A 15,238-nucleotide genomic window follows, 5' to 3' on the forward strand; every position below is an offset into this window, starting at 1 on the left:
CAAAAGATAATATCCTTAATAAAGGAAATACATGAAAAGCCACGGAAAAAAATTCTAACCTATCACCATTACCACACACACACACACACACACACACACACACACACATACACAAAAACTGTTCTAATAGTGGGCATGTAAGAATAAAGGAGCAGTCTTTAGGCTTAGCATGTACATACAAAGTACGTTTGGAGCTACATGACATAAATCATTAAGATAGTGGATTCTGAGTATGTTTCTTTAGTACTGAAAAGCAGGTTGCAACTAAAACTTTCAGCATAATAGAAATCCAAAAAATAGAGGAAAGTTACATATATAGTCTATTACTATAATTTCTGTAAAGGAGTAAATGAGAATCTAGTTACCATAAGTAATGGGAAAAAAGACTGTTTCTGCTCATGGAAAAATGTACTCAATTTTACTCCATAAAATGGTAAAGATTAATATCCCCAATTTGCAAATTTATAAATTAATAAACTCTGATGTATCTGAATAAAGCTCAGATAACTAGATTTTATTTAAAATGAAGGAGACCTATACGTGTTTATGAAGATAGGCTTCAAGAATCCTAAGATACAAATACTAAAGAAAATCTCAGTTGCATTGAATGATATATGTATATATTTACATATACAAAATATCTGAAAATTATTTATCTATTTAATTTGATATAAATCAGCCAAATATTCACTTAATTTTCTCTTCATCTTCAAACCAAATTGCATATATTCTGAATAAAGAGCACTTGCCACTTCTGACTAAGGGTCAGTGGTTAAAGAGACTCTAGAACACAATGTTTACGCCTAGATTCCAGGGATATTTTGAGGTCATTTATGTTCATATGCAGTGATAAGTTAGTACCAGTTCACCTTAAAGAAAATCTGGGTAAAATACTCTTTATACCTCAGTTACAGCTATTTAACTTAATGCTCTGGCTTAAGAGAAAGAAAATCGACTTTAATGGCTAATAACTGAGATATTACATATAGCTGGAAAAGCAAAGATTTAAAATAAATTACCTATTTTGACATTTTCCCTAACTAAACTAAATGTGTGATCCATTGTTACAAATGTCACTATACAAATGCTTCAGAAAAATAAAATGAACCATGTTCTATTTATGTGCTGTTTGAATACCTTATTGACAAGGACTATAACTTTTCCAAGTTCAGATGCTTTTTTCTTCTTGTCCAAGTGATCCTTGGCAATGTAAACGGCCACTCTGGTTTTCCCACTCCCTGTAGGGAGGCATATAATGATATTCTTCCCCTCCAAGGCTGGCTGGGCCACTTCCAGTTGGTAAGGCCTGAGATGCATTTCTGACTCAGGGGATGCTCTTTGTACCACATTCTCTTCATCTGAAGGAGGTGAAAAGGAAGAAAAATAAGGAAATAGGCAACAAAATAACTAAGGCTAGGAGGCCTGAAACTGAACATAAATATTGTGGCTTAAATTTCCTTTCATGTGTGTGTGGTCCAAACCAAATTTCTATTTTCTGTACCAAATGGGTGTCAGCTCTCTGCACCTGCACCATACAACCCAAGCGCTATGGAAGTGGCCTGGGGAGGTGGGGGTACAGAGGGAATGAATTAACAGGATGGAGGCCTAGGAGGGGGCAACACAGAAGAGTCTTTTCACAGAGTAGGCAAAGCCAAGTGGAAATGACTGTGGTGCAGACTTGGCAGTTTATGGTTCTTAATGCATCAGACTTGCCGTTTTTCTGTGGAACCATTCTGCCCCACTTTTTTCTCTTAGCCTTTCCACCAACAGATCAAGAGGAACTGGGAAAGTAGGACTCATTAGTCCTCCTTGTTCTGTATTTCCCCTCACTTTTTATTGCAAAGAAATATTAGAGCTGATGCTACTTTCCTTCATTTGAAAAACTTTACCTGACAAACCAAATACCAAAGAGCACTTCTATCTATCTATCTATCTATCTATCTATCTATCTATCTATCTATCTATCTATCTCAAATAACTAAAAATGGTTCCCCCAAAATCCCATTTTTGCCATTTAAGACAACCAGATTAAACAGAAGCAATATTTAGGGAAAAGGAAAATCTCCCGTGCTAGCCTTTAATTTTTATGTTTTCACTGAACAACGATTTTGTTGGTTTTAACTGAATTGTAACTAATTTTGCCATTTGGTTTTGAACGTGATTTTTATCACTTCTTTATAGGTATATTTCCACGTATTCATATTTTCCTGAAACTCAAAGCACAATATATTAAAAATATTTCCAATTAACATAGATTTCTAAATTTAAAATACTGATAAAATAAGTACTAACATACATTAGTTTTATAAACATTAGAATCAAATCATTATAATATATCTTGGTTTAAATATATTTTGTTTAGAGGTGACCATATTTATCTAATTAGTCAGGGGAAAAGATCTACAAATGTATAACTTACCATGTGGAATGCAGTAAAATAAATATTACATCAATTTAAAAGCCCATCTTATGCTTTAGGTAATTACAGAAAAAATGAAATGACAGCACTTATCAGTATCTCATTACACGTGAAGTAAGCGTTCTTTCTCTTATCAATGATTGCAATAAAACTAAACTAACATAATCCCATTAACTTCAAAAAAGTTGCTGATTGTTCCATTTCAGGAACTGGATGATTCTATTTAACTGGGTTTTAACTTGTTGTTATAGCACTATCTGAACAGGCAGGAAAATTCACACCAAATACCACTTAGTAAGGGTCATCTACTCACCTGGCAGGAAATTTGCCTTCTGTATGGATGAGTAAACACATATGCAATACATTTACATTATCATTTGCTCATCTGCTGATTCATTTACTATGACTGTCAGGAAAAACTCATTCAAGATGAGTTTTTAAAAACTCATCTTTTAAAAACATACATTGACAAGTTTTCTCTCCATGCTTGTTTTGAACTCTATAGCAATTATAATTCATCTTTATTATATTTATGTAAGATTCAAGTTGATTTAAGAATATCATTATTTCTCTAAGTGGCTTTTATAGATTATCAAAATTCTAATATTCCACCTATATTTTGAGAATTTGCCACCTAACTTCTCCAAAAGAGCCAGAATGTTTGCAAAGGAAGATGTATTTTAAATTCTGTTTTAACACCAAGATCCAGGAATTTACTTTTGCTAAATTGCCATTTGAGGTAGGAAATTTATTAGAAGATATTAGCAAATTCTCTCTGTTTAATTTCACTGTAGGTACATTTTTTCATAGATTTAAGAAAATAATAAAATTCAGCTTCCCTCAAAATAGTTGCATGTATTTTTTTATTTTTATTTTTTTTTTTTGCGGTACGCGGGCCTCTCACTGTTGTGGCCTCTACCGTTGTGGAGCACAGGCTCCGGACGCGCAGGCTCAGTGGCCATGGCTCACGGGCCCAGCCGCTCCGCAGCAGGTGGGATCTTCCCGGACCGGGGCACGAACCCGTGTCCACTGCATTGGCAGGCAAACTCTCAACCACTGCACCACCAGGGAAACCCTGAATGTACTTTTAAAATAAGCATTTTCCCCTATTGTTTTTCATGCTTACTACTACATCCTTGGGTAACAAAAATTAAAAAGAGAAACTGAGACCAATTTTCTAAGTCTCTTTTCCAGTAATCTAAAATGAAGTCAAATGAGTAAGACATCAATATCACTCATGTATATTAGATATTTGTTGTACTAATACGCTTAAGAAGAGTTAAGAGCTATCGTGTTCAAAATTTAATTCTTGAACCAAATACATGATGTTTACTGTTACTTATCTAGTCATGTACCACTAATTCATTCCGAAGTAAACATTTACTGGGTGCCTACTAAATGCCAGGCACTCCCAAGAACACAGACCTTGTTTTCAAGGACTTCAGAGGCTAGGGCACTCCACTACTGCCACTGAAAATATCTGGCTAGTGGACAGCTCAATATCTTCCATATTTTTTTGAGTCAAGTCCAGGAAACTTGATGGGTGCCCCCGAGTTAAAAAGAGAGGCACAGAGTGAATATGGAAAAATTAGAGCTGGATTCATTGTGAGGATAGCATCCAAAGAAAAAGAGCTGGGTGAGTGCTAAATATTCAGCCTGATTCTTGCCTTATCACATCCTCTGACATAGGGATGGAAGAATGTATCCACATAAGCAACGAAAAGAGAATTTTCTCTTCTCTGCCACCAGAAGGAGAGAATTGGGCTGGTATCAAGGAGCCAGGAGCCAATTTCCTTTAAAAAAAAAAATGTTTGGGTTTTGTTTGTTTGTTGTCTTTGGCTCTCTTTGAAAAGCAAAATCAATTAAATGCAACAACGAAAATGGTATTTAAAATATGCACAGGCTTTGAATAACATTGTGCCCATCCTCTATGACAAATATTAATCAAAGATCTTAAAATTATACTATATCATACAAATGGTCAAAAAATGAAATCAAATAGGGCTTAAATAATAACATTCTATTGGAACTACACCATGTGGCAAATTTCATTCTCACATTGATTTTGACAGCTGAGTTATTCTTGGAGAGAAAAGGTCTGTCACTGCATGTGTTTGAAATCGACAAAGTATTCTTTTACCTATAGTATGTAACCCCAGAAAAATACACCATTCCAGCTGGAGAAATATTAACAGATATTACCTCGAAATAGTAAGGAAACACTTTCTATATATCAGGCCAATGTGCATTGCCAAAAATATTGCCACTTTGAGAGAAGCAGTATATCTCTCTGCGAATGAGAAACAGAAAAACAAAAAACCTCCCATAGTATAATTAGAATACTTAAACTTTAAAAGTGCCACTAATTATGCTTACTAGGGCATAATAATATTTCTAAGAAGGAACATAATGTCACGTCCCTGATCCTTAAGGCCCATCATGTAACCTTTGAAGGTGGACAAGGGGCATGTGGAATAGGGTCCCTTTGATGTCAACCTCAGCAGTTAAAACATAATCCCAAACACTGTAATGCTTTCAGTGATTGAATATGTGTTTAACAATTTGCAGTTTACATAAACCTGTTTTTGAATTGATTTCCACTTCAGCCTATATCATACACCTGAGGGAAAGGAATTTCAGAATTTTGCTACCCACTATGCAATTTTATACCCACTAGTCTTTGTTCCTAAACACTGACCATCCAGAGCTTCAATGAGTGCCCTTTAAAAATGTGTTTGTCTTCAAATGTATTTGCCTTTGAAAATGTATTTGCTTTTTAAAAGTAGGTTGCATTCAGATTTATCATGCCTTTCATGCCACATTGAAGACTGAAAATCAGTAAATAGTTATATTTGCTAACAGCTCTAAACTGACAAAATGCCCGGCACATAGAGAATATCCATTAAATATTTATTAAATGAATGAATATTGTTGAAAAGCCCTTACTTAAGACAAACAAAAATTAGGATGAGGTTCAGAAGCTTAAAGCAACCATAAAGATGTTAAATATTAGCTAGACTATATTTTGAGTTGTAGCATCAATAGCATTTAATAAAAATGTTAAATATCAAATTTAACAGTTGTATAACAAGCATAGAAAAAAAAAACACAATCTACAGAAATATGCACATGGCAAGAACTTAATAAACACTGACTAAATTGAACAGAAAATTAATTAACCCTTTTTAATTAACATTAAAGTTATGACTGACATTTGGTGAATTGTGTTTCCTCAAACCAACTTGTTCTAAGAGATTCAGGGGTGTTGCTAAGAGAAAAGGGCATTTAAATTAAAGAGGTGGTACATTCCAATTGGGAAAGCTTTTAGGGCAGATGGCCATCTTTATGTAAACTGTTTTGCCCCTTTAGGCCTATTGTAGATGTAAATTTCTAGAATCCTTCTGACAATGCAGGATAATCTAAAGTACACAATATTTTCTCCATGTTTTCTACAACTCAATCACAGAACGAATGAAGAATGAAGTAATTTGTTCTTAATTTGCCATTTTGCTGCTGCCTCTTAGCTGGCCACACTGCAAAACATTGTTTTTTGTTTGTGCTAATTTGTTAAGTTTAATTATAAAATATTTCAAACATATAGCCAAATATTAGAAAGTTGTGTAACAGACATCCAAGAACCCATCATCCATTCTTAAAAGATGTTAACATTTTACCTCAGTAATAATAATGGAAGTGCACATTCAAAGAACAGAAAGAAGAGATTTGAAATCGATCAGACTGACAAAAGTTAGGGAGTCTGATAACAGGAAGTCTTGCTAAAGTGTGGGGATTGAGAAGAGGCACTCTTATTTATTGCTGGTGGGATAGTCAACTGATATGAAAAACAATTTAGGAAATACCTAGTAAATTTCTCATTTAGTGATGAAAATATTTTGCAAACTCAATGAAAGAGGTGTTTATACAAATTGAAATTCTTTTAACTATATGTGTAAATTCTAGCTTTTATTTTAAGAAGGACTCATTATATGCCATTAACTACAGTCATACTCATCTTATTGATAGTATTTTTTATTTATAATGTATTTTAATTTCAAAAAATTAGGGGTTGGAAATAAATGTACAAAATTGAGTACATAATTTGAAAGCAGTCAGATTAATTGAAACAGATCACATAAATAACATAGATTACATGATTCTATGGAACGTGGCATATGCCAGACCAAAAAGCTATGTGCTGGATCAAAATTAGAGAGCTTGATTCTAAGACTTTTGTAAGTTGTACTTTTAAAGAAAGTGAATGGCAAAGTTCCAAAACTACTTCAACTGTAGAAAAGAATTGCTTTAATTGCATAAATACATTAGGGAGGGTATGAACAGCCCCCATGCTTTCCACTATATGGTGTCTTATTTCACACTTTTTAAGGTTTACACAACAGTTAGGCAGTACCTGAATCACTTCCCATGGTGCCTGAATCACTGCCCATGTTGCTGTTATGTCCAAGACTTTCATCTAAGCAGCTGACACTTCCTTCTGCCAAACTTGTGTCTGATTCTGCAAAGGAAAACATTTTAAAATATTTTTAAAATATTTCTGAGAATAAACGTATTTTAACTGCACACCTCTACAGCACACAGTACATACAGTTCAATGCAAGTGGAGAAGGCACACCCAGACGACTACGAATAAAAGGTAAGAGTTTCTGGCAAGCGACGTTTAAAAACTCCACTATGGATGAGCAGCTGTCGGGGACTAAATCAAATACATATATCTACCTACTTAAAGTACCATTCATCCAATATGAGAGGTCATGCAAATCTGTAAGGGTGTATGACTTTTGTCATCCCCCTATGTGTAAATTTTGTCCAAAAAAAGAAGATCTAGGCCGGATAATGTCATTTAAACAAAAGTACTATTATAGAAACCATTGAGTCATTTTCATGTAAAATGGTAGAGAATTAATAAATTATAGAAAAAAATTAATGAATTAATGAAGTACATGGTTCTACTGATAGGTTATGAAAATAGCAGTTCAGTGATACACATAACTTTAAAATCTCACACAGAAGTTACTCAGGAAGAATATCATGAAAGCCTGGCCTTGCAGTGCACTAGGAGCTTACGTGAAGTTGGAAATAATGTTTTTTCTTTACTGTACTTAAACTAAGCTTCCATCAAAGAATTTGAATTAATATGAGGGGCAAGAGTACGTCTTTCACTTCTTAATCCTGATTTTTTCTTTTCAGTACTCAGTATCAGTTCCTTTTGAAAACCTTCCTTCCCTCAAGGGAAAACTTCCCTCCTTACAGTTTATTTCCAAGGATTTATGCAATCCCACCCGCAAGGATCAAACTATTGCTGAACTGGTAAAAATAAATGAAAGATGGTTACAGATGTTGGTTTTGGAATTAGAAAGACTTGTGAAATTTGCTGTTGGCAATGCTGTGAGCCTAACTTCCTTCCCCTTATTTAAAATGGGGCCAGGTCTTCCCTGGTGGCGCAGTCGTTGAGAGTCCGCCTGCCAATGCAGGGGACACGGGTTCGTGCCCCGGTCTGGGAAGATCCCACATGCCGCAAAGCGGCTGGGCCCGTGAGCCATGGCCGCTGAGCCTGCGCGTCCGGAGCCTGTGCTCCGCAACGGGAGAAGCCACGGCGGTGAGAGGCCCGCGTACCGCAAAAAAGAAATAAATAAATAAAAATAAAATGGGGCCAGTAGAGGCACAAGCTATTATAAAATAGCTTATTACAAAATAAGCTACAGGATATACTGTACAACAAAGGGGAATATAGCCAATAGTTTACAATAACTATAAACAGAGTATAACCTTTAAAAATTGTGTACTCCTGTAACCTATATAAATATTGTGCATCAACTATACTTCAATAAAATAAATATAAATGAATACAATAAAAAATAAAATGGAGCTAGCACAATTTATCTCACAGGATTTGACAACCATGGAGTAATATTAGGTACAACAAGCTCTTTGCACTTTAATTGCTGGTGATTGGAAAATGAAATAAAATTCAAGTAGTTGGTGGATTACTAGGGCAAGATGTCATTTAAAAATCTCTTGGGAATTCCCTGGCTGTCCAGTGGTTAGGACTCCGTGCTTTCACTTCCGGGGCCTGGGTTCAATCCCTGGTTGGGGAACTAAGATCCTGCAAGCCATGTGGTGCAGCTTAAATAAATAAATAAAATATCTTTACAATTAAGAATATTTCATAATATTTACACATTAGATAATTATTATTTTATGCTAAAGCTTCCAAATGCACTAAATAAATTATATTAAAGAAGGCTTAAGCTATGTAAAGCTAGTCTGAGTGTCACATATTTAACCTGGAAATAGAAACGGGTGAAAAACAGACAGTATGTTATCAATAAAATGTCTCTGGAAAGGGACAACATACAACTCCTTAAAACTACAAGGATCTGCTTTTTCTTTAATTGGTTATTTCTTTTTTCAAGTCATGTATGTTGAGGTATAATTTCCATACTGTAAAAAATCACTCTTTTTAGGTGGATAGTTTGATGAGTTGACAAATGTATAGTTTTGTAACCACCATCACAATCAAGATTTTTCCATCACCTCAAAATCCCCTCAAGCCCCTTTGTTGTCACTGCCCTCCTGTGGTCCCCTGGCAATCACTGATTTGGTTTCTGTTCCTAGAGTTTTGCTTTTTCCAGAATGTCATATTAATGAATTCAGGCACTATGTAGCCTTTATGTTTGTCTTTGTTAACTTAGCATAAGACATTCAAGATGCATTCACGTTGTTGTTTATATCAGTAATTTATTCCTTTTTATTGCTGACTACTATTCCATTGAGCATCTGTGACGTGTGTCTGTGACATCTCCCTTCCAACTTGGATAAGCCCATTTAGCTTGGGAAATATAATGGAATTACAGCCAATGCCAATTAAATATGTAAAATAGCTTTCTTAAAAGTTAAAAGAAAGCTTATAAGAAATTTGCAAAAAAAAAAAATTGTCAATGGACTTACATACTGTTTAAGTGTATTAGCACAACACAGATATACTCATGTGAAAATACCGTGCTTATCAGTTGTCGTAGATTAGCTCTGAAACTCAGATTTGAGGAATCCCTTATGATCACACGGGAAACCCTGTATATCTCACTGAGAGATTTTAAATATGGCACTTTTCAATTCCCAGAGGTATGCCTTGTTAGAAACTCAGAGGCGAGTGTGGGATAGAACTGTCAAGTAGGAGAGCGTTTTGGGCAGATGTAGTGATGAAAAGAGAATATGAGTTGTAAGGAAAAGGCAAGGTGTAAAATGAGATGGGGAAAATGTCACTGCAAGGATAATTCTAGATCTAGAAAGAGAGACCAAGATTTTTAAGGCAAAAAAAAAAAGTGAATTTTGACATGCTTTTCACTTGTTTTATGTTTTGTTTTTGTTTTTGTGGTACGCGGGCCTCTCACTGTTGTGGCCTCTCCCGTTGCGGAGCACAGGCTCCGGACGCGCAGGCTCAGCGGCCATGGCTCACGGGCCCAGCCGCTCCGCGGCATGTGGGATCCTCCCGGACCGGGGCACGAACCCGTGTCCCCTGCATCCGCAGGCGGACTCCCAACCACTGCGCCACCAGGGAAGCCCTTTTCACTTGTTTTAAATGTCGTATTGAGAACTGAATACAATGCCAAAAACACTGAAAAACACTAACAAATATTATCTAAAACTGAACACTGTATCTTTAAGTTTTCCACTAAGTATAATCCAGATGGAAATTATGCTTGATTTTCATTTCATTTTCTAATCACTATCAGTTAAACCACTATCTTAGACATCCTCCGTGTATATGTAAAGTCAGGATTTTCCCCAAGCTTTGTTCCAACATACATAAGGTTTGGGAGAGCTGCTTAATGCAATGTGCATGAATAATTTATGAATATTAAAGAAAGTTACTACCAAAATAGGGTATTATTAATTAAGTTCATTATCTGGATTATTTTGATTTAGCAAACAATCTGCAATGTGTCAGAGGACACTGAGCTCAGTGCTTTCACAGAGGTAATGTAAGTGATATTTTAAGCTCTCAGCATCCTATGTGGTAGATACCTATTATCACCTCAGTTTCATAGGTGAGAAACCAAGTCTCAGAGAGGTTAAATGATTTATCCAGGTCACACAGCTAGAATGGAGAAGAGCTGGGAGTCTCATTTTCTGAATCCAAGTCCAACATTCCAGTGCATTTTTTTTCTAAGCAACTTAATAAAGTTTATTTTCAAAGTAATAAATGAAAACTTTTCATGGTTAAGATGAGCAACTCCAGTTTTTCTCTTCCTGTGACTTCAGAGGTTTGTTTTTTTTAAAGACGTTTATTGGAGCATAATTGCTTCACAATACTGTGTTAGTTTATGTTGCAAAATAAAGTGAATCAGCCATATGCATACACGTGTCCCCATATGCCCTCCCTCTTGAGGCTCCCTCCCACCCTCCCTATCCCACCCCTTTAGGTCATTGCAAAGCACAGAGCCGATCTCCCTGTGCTATGCTGCTGCTTCCCACCAGCCAACTATTTTACATTCGGTAGTGTATATTTGTCGATGCTACTCTCACTTTGCCCCAGGTTCACCCGCCCACCCTGTGTCCTCAAGTCCATTCTCTATGCCTACCTCTTTATTCCTGCCCTGCGACTAGAGGCCAAGAGGCACATGAAAAGATGCTCAACATCACTAATAATTAGAGAAATGCAAATCAAAACTACAATGAGATATCACCTCATGCCAGTCAGAATGGCCATTATCAAAAAATCTAGAAACAGTAAATGCTGGAAAGGGTGTGGTGAAAAGGGAACACTCCTGCACTGTTGGTGGGAATGTAAGTTGATACAACCACTACGGAAAACAGTATGGAGTTTCCTTAAAAAACTGAAAATAGAACTACCATACGACCCAGCAATCTCACTACTGGGCATATACCCTGAGAAAACCATAATTCCAAAAGAGTCATGTACCACAATGTTCATTGCAGCACTATTTACAATAGCCAGGACATGGAACCAACCTAAATGTCCATTAACAGATGAATGGATAAAGAAGATGTGGCACATATATACAATGGAATATTACTCAGCCATAAAAAGAAATGAAATTCCAGTGCTTTTTGCCCAATGCCTAGCATGGCTGATAATCATTGTAAAGCTTTGTAAACAAGCAAACCGTACTGTATCCACAGTGTTAAGTGAAATGAAAGTTGTTTTTTTTTTTAAGTTTTCATTGTAATGTCAAGTTTTCCATCAATCTTGAAGTAGTTTATCTTTCCAGGAAAAAAGTTAGAGATTATTTTATTTTGCTAACCAACATCTCTGATTTCACCCACAAACTTTCATTTACTTTACTTTTAAAACATCCACACTATTTTTTTTTAATTTTTATTTTATATTGGAGTATAGTTGATTAAACATCCGCACTAAGTTTTAAACTTTTTTCTGCACACAAATAAAAGAAGAGCATTTCTATCCTTCTTAAACATTAAAATTAAAATTAATTAAAATTAATTGCAATAATTCAGCTAGAGATCATTATGAAAATGAAAGTGAACATATAGAGGTCTATTTCTTTGTCATTTTAAGGATATATAAATCTCCAGTTTCTCAACACAAAAATAATTTTCTTTCCTTGGCAGCAAATTCTTATGCATTTGATTTCTTTTTATTTCATAGAAATAGAAATACTAAAGGAAATAACTCTAATAATTAAAGAAAATATAGTCTCTCCTGTAACATTGAGAATACCTTTCCCAGAGATTTTCTTCCTGCATTCACCTAAAGAAATCATGTTACACACACACACACACACACACACACCCCAAAAAGCCAGATCAAAAAAGTGTTATGTGATGACAAAATTAAACCAATCTATTGAGTTTATAAGCCAAGAATTCCTATAATTGATTATATAGGATTATCATGTTTCATTCTTTGTATCAATATTTTTCACAGTATCAATCTGGACTTATGTCCTAATGAATAGTCATGTGTCTATGATTTTAAAATAGATCAGATAAATGGTCAATTGGGGACTGGGTGTTCCCATGAAAAGAACATGTGCTGTGGAGTCAAACAGATCAGTCTCCAGATCTGAGCTCAGCCACTGCTATGTGACTTAATCTTTAAAAATTTTTAAAATATAGATAGCAGTTTCTACTTTCTCCTTTATCATGAGAATGATTCTGTTAGATCAAGGAAATAAATCTTTAAGAGAAACAAACCTTATATTCTCATGAAGTTGCTGTTTAAATGAGCTTTGAATATCAGAGTTAGATTATATAATAAGTTTAGTTAACTTTTAGATAGGTGTCATTTCCTCTAGGAAAAATACCAAAGCTAGCTATGAAACAGATTAGAAAACACTAGTGATTTCTGTTAAAGAAAAGCAGTTATTCCTATCAAAATCTATTGGAATGAAGAAAAACAATACTCATCCAGTTAAAAGATAGGATTTCTAGAATAATTTTGTAAACAACACAATACAGAACAGCTTTGCTTACAATAATAGTGTCTAAGACCAGTCCATAAGCCATGGAAAAAAACTGCCTCATTTTATAATCACATCTTGAATAGTTTACTAATATGGCAGAAATATTAACTTGAATCTGAGAAATTTTATATTTAACATCTTCTGGAACTTTAAATACTTTAAAATATTTTTAAACCATTTAGAAGCCAAAGAAAATTAAAATTTAAAGATTTCAATTGAAAAAAACCTCTTCCTTGAAAGCCTTTTTAGATCTATTCCAATGTAAAGTATGCCCTCTGCTGGAGAAATGCTATTATAACAATTAGTTGATAAGTATATTGTTTAATCAGCCCAAGAACTGAGTGAGTTTCATTAGATAAGATACAAATTGGTTCTTCTACCCCTACCAGGTAGTGTCCCTCCTATTTTCAGCCTAAGATGTATGTCTAACTCCACAAAAGATTTCTCCTCTTACCCCTCGCCTCAGGCTGTCAGTCTCTTTGCTGGAAAATCGTTTTGCATTACATTAGGAATGGGGCCAAGCCTCTGTGCTACTGAGAAAGAACAAGGGCATCAACAGATCCATTCTCCTGAGAGGTAGTGCTTACAGGGTCTGCAAATAGTCTTTCACTTGCCAGATAATGGTATATTTATTCTAGTTCTGACCTCGTGACGCACATCAGCTTCACTTCAACTATCCCCACTTTCCCTCCAGTTGCATAATCTCCACAGTCTGGAACAGCAAAGACCACCCCTAAAGCTTCAAACACATGTGCACGTATGGGCACATACACAGACTCATGAGCTTCTTAAGTGTGCTTACTGTCATACTAATAAAACCTAATTCCTTTCCTTTTGAAATAATCTTTTTTGAGACGAGATAGAGGACTTTTATTTTCAGCTCTATGTATATGGATTTGTGTGTGTGTGTGTGTGTGTGTGTGTGCGCGCACACACACACACACACACACACACACACTAACATTTTGGTTTGTCAGACTCTGCTCTCCGTGCCGGGGAACATGTGTTCCCGCAGAATGGAGAGAAGCCACCTCCACCCACCTTGTATATTCTCTCCTGGATCCAAGCTTCTAGGAAATGAGTTCCCCAAAGAGAAAAAAAAAAAAAAAAAAATCTCCTAGAGCCACAGGCCCACATGGCTATCCGTGGAGCCCCTCTGCCCCTGATTATAGAATTCACGCTGCTGAAATGTTTCAGCCAGAATTAAATTGGAATTGTGTATATTGATGTTAGCTGAAATTGTATCATCCATGCCCTTTAGCCTTTGGACTTGGGTCTCAAAGGGAAAGATGATGTTTCAAGTACAGGGTTGTAGGGATAACCATACCCACTAGAGTGACCCGTTCATTCACTGCTAGTCAGCAGCAGAGACAAAAAGTCCAAGAGCTCAGTCAGTTAAGAGCGATAAGCCTGATGACCACCTGGGAAGTAAGTCTTGGCAATTCAAGGTGGCAAGATAGAAGATGATGAACTGGAAACCTCTTTGGATGGTAGGCACCCTTAAGGAAGAGCTATTCAAGTTAAGTAGACCTGAGGAAAGTACAGGGAGAGATTTGTTTAAAGGTATCCTGGTAAATAGTCAATAGCAGCTCTTGGGGAGGAAAAAGTGACAATTTTAAAGTGTTTGCCAATATTGATGGTATTCATATTCTCACCATGGCTGAGTTCAAGCTACCAGCATGATGTCACCAAGTGGAACTGGGAAGAGGCATGCACACTGGGCTCCTGCAAGCTGGAAGGAGCCCATTCCAGTACCCTGATGGATACACCCCTCTAACTAAAGACTTTCCCGCAAACACCATCTGAAATAATCACACATGCTTTGGGTTAATATTCCATAATTGTCCAAACAATTAATGATAAACATCTAAGTATTGTTTTGCAAAAATCATAGTAAGAGAAACCCACTAATTCTCATTGATCCTAGAAGTCTTATCTCCAACCACCCTCCTCCGTAAATGTTCCCCTCTAATCCAACTGTTCCCCTACCCACATTTTTTTTAAAACTTTGCTATGTTTATTACAGCTGGATTTTGATGTGTTTATTATAGCTGGATGCATTTTTTATAGATTTCCTTTCCTAGCATTTTAGTTTTGCAGCAAAATTGAGTGGAAGGTAGAGAGATTACCCATATTCCCCCACTCCCACATAGGTATAGCCTCTTCCATTATCAATATCCCCCCAACACACACACACTCACACACACACCACATTTTGAACTTTCCTATACCTGCACTTTTGCTCATGGTGTCCATGTAACAGGAAGTGTTGGCTACCACTTCTGTTTACAGGTCCAACACAGGACCTTCAAGGTGCAGAGGAAGTGCCTCACATTCCTCCTCTCTGGTAAGC

The 15,238-nt window shown here is 36.0% G+C and overlaps 1 protein-coding gene across 3 annotated transcripts in view; it reads right to left on the reverse strand.

The window, feature by feature from the left end:
• The window catches only part of IFIH1 (interferon induced with helicase C domain 1), a 58,012-nt gene that overhangs the window by 22,944 nt on the left and 19,830 nt on the right, over nucleotides 1-15,238 (reverse strand). For all 3 annotated transcript variants that reach the window (XM_067026184.1, XM_067026185.1, XM_059052558.2), the window contains exons 4-5: nucleotides 6,828-6,932; nucleotides 1,138-1,358 (exon numbers count right to left, since the gene is read on the reverse strand). In XM_067026184.1, the coding sequence (XP_066882285.1) occupies nucleotides 1,138-1,358; nucleotides 6,828-6,932 (326 nt within the window). The remainder of the gene's footprint in view (nucleotides 1-1,137; nucleotides 1,359-6,827; nucleotides 6,933-15,238) is intronic.

The sequence above is a fragment of the Kogia breviceps genome, chromosome 2 (genome assembly GCF_026419965.1).
Source record: "Kogia breviceps isolate mKogBre1 chromosome 2, mKogBre1 haplotype 1, whole genome shotgun sequence".
NCBI classification, from domain to species: domain Eukaryota; kingdom Metazoa; phylum Chordata; class Mammalia; order Artiodactyla; family Physeteridae; genus Kogia; species Kogia breviceps.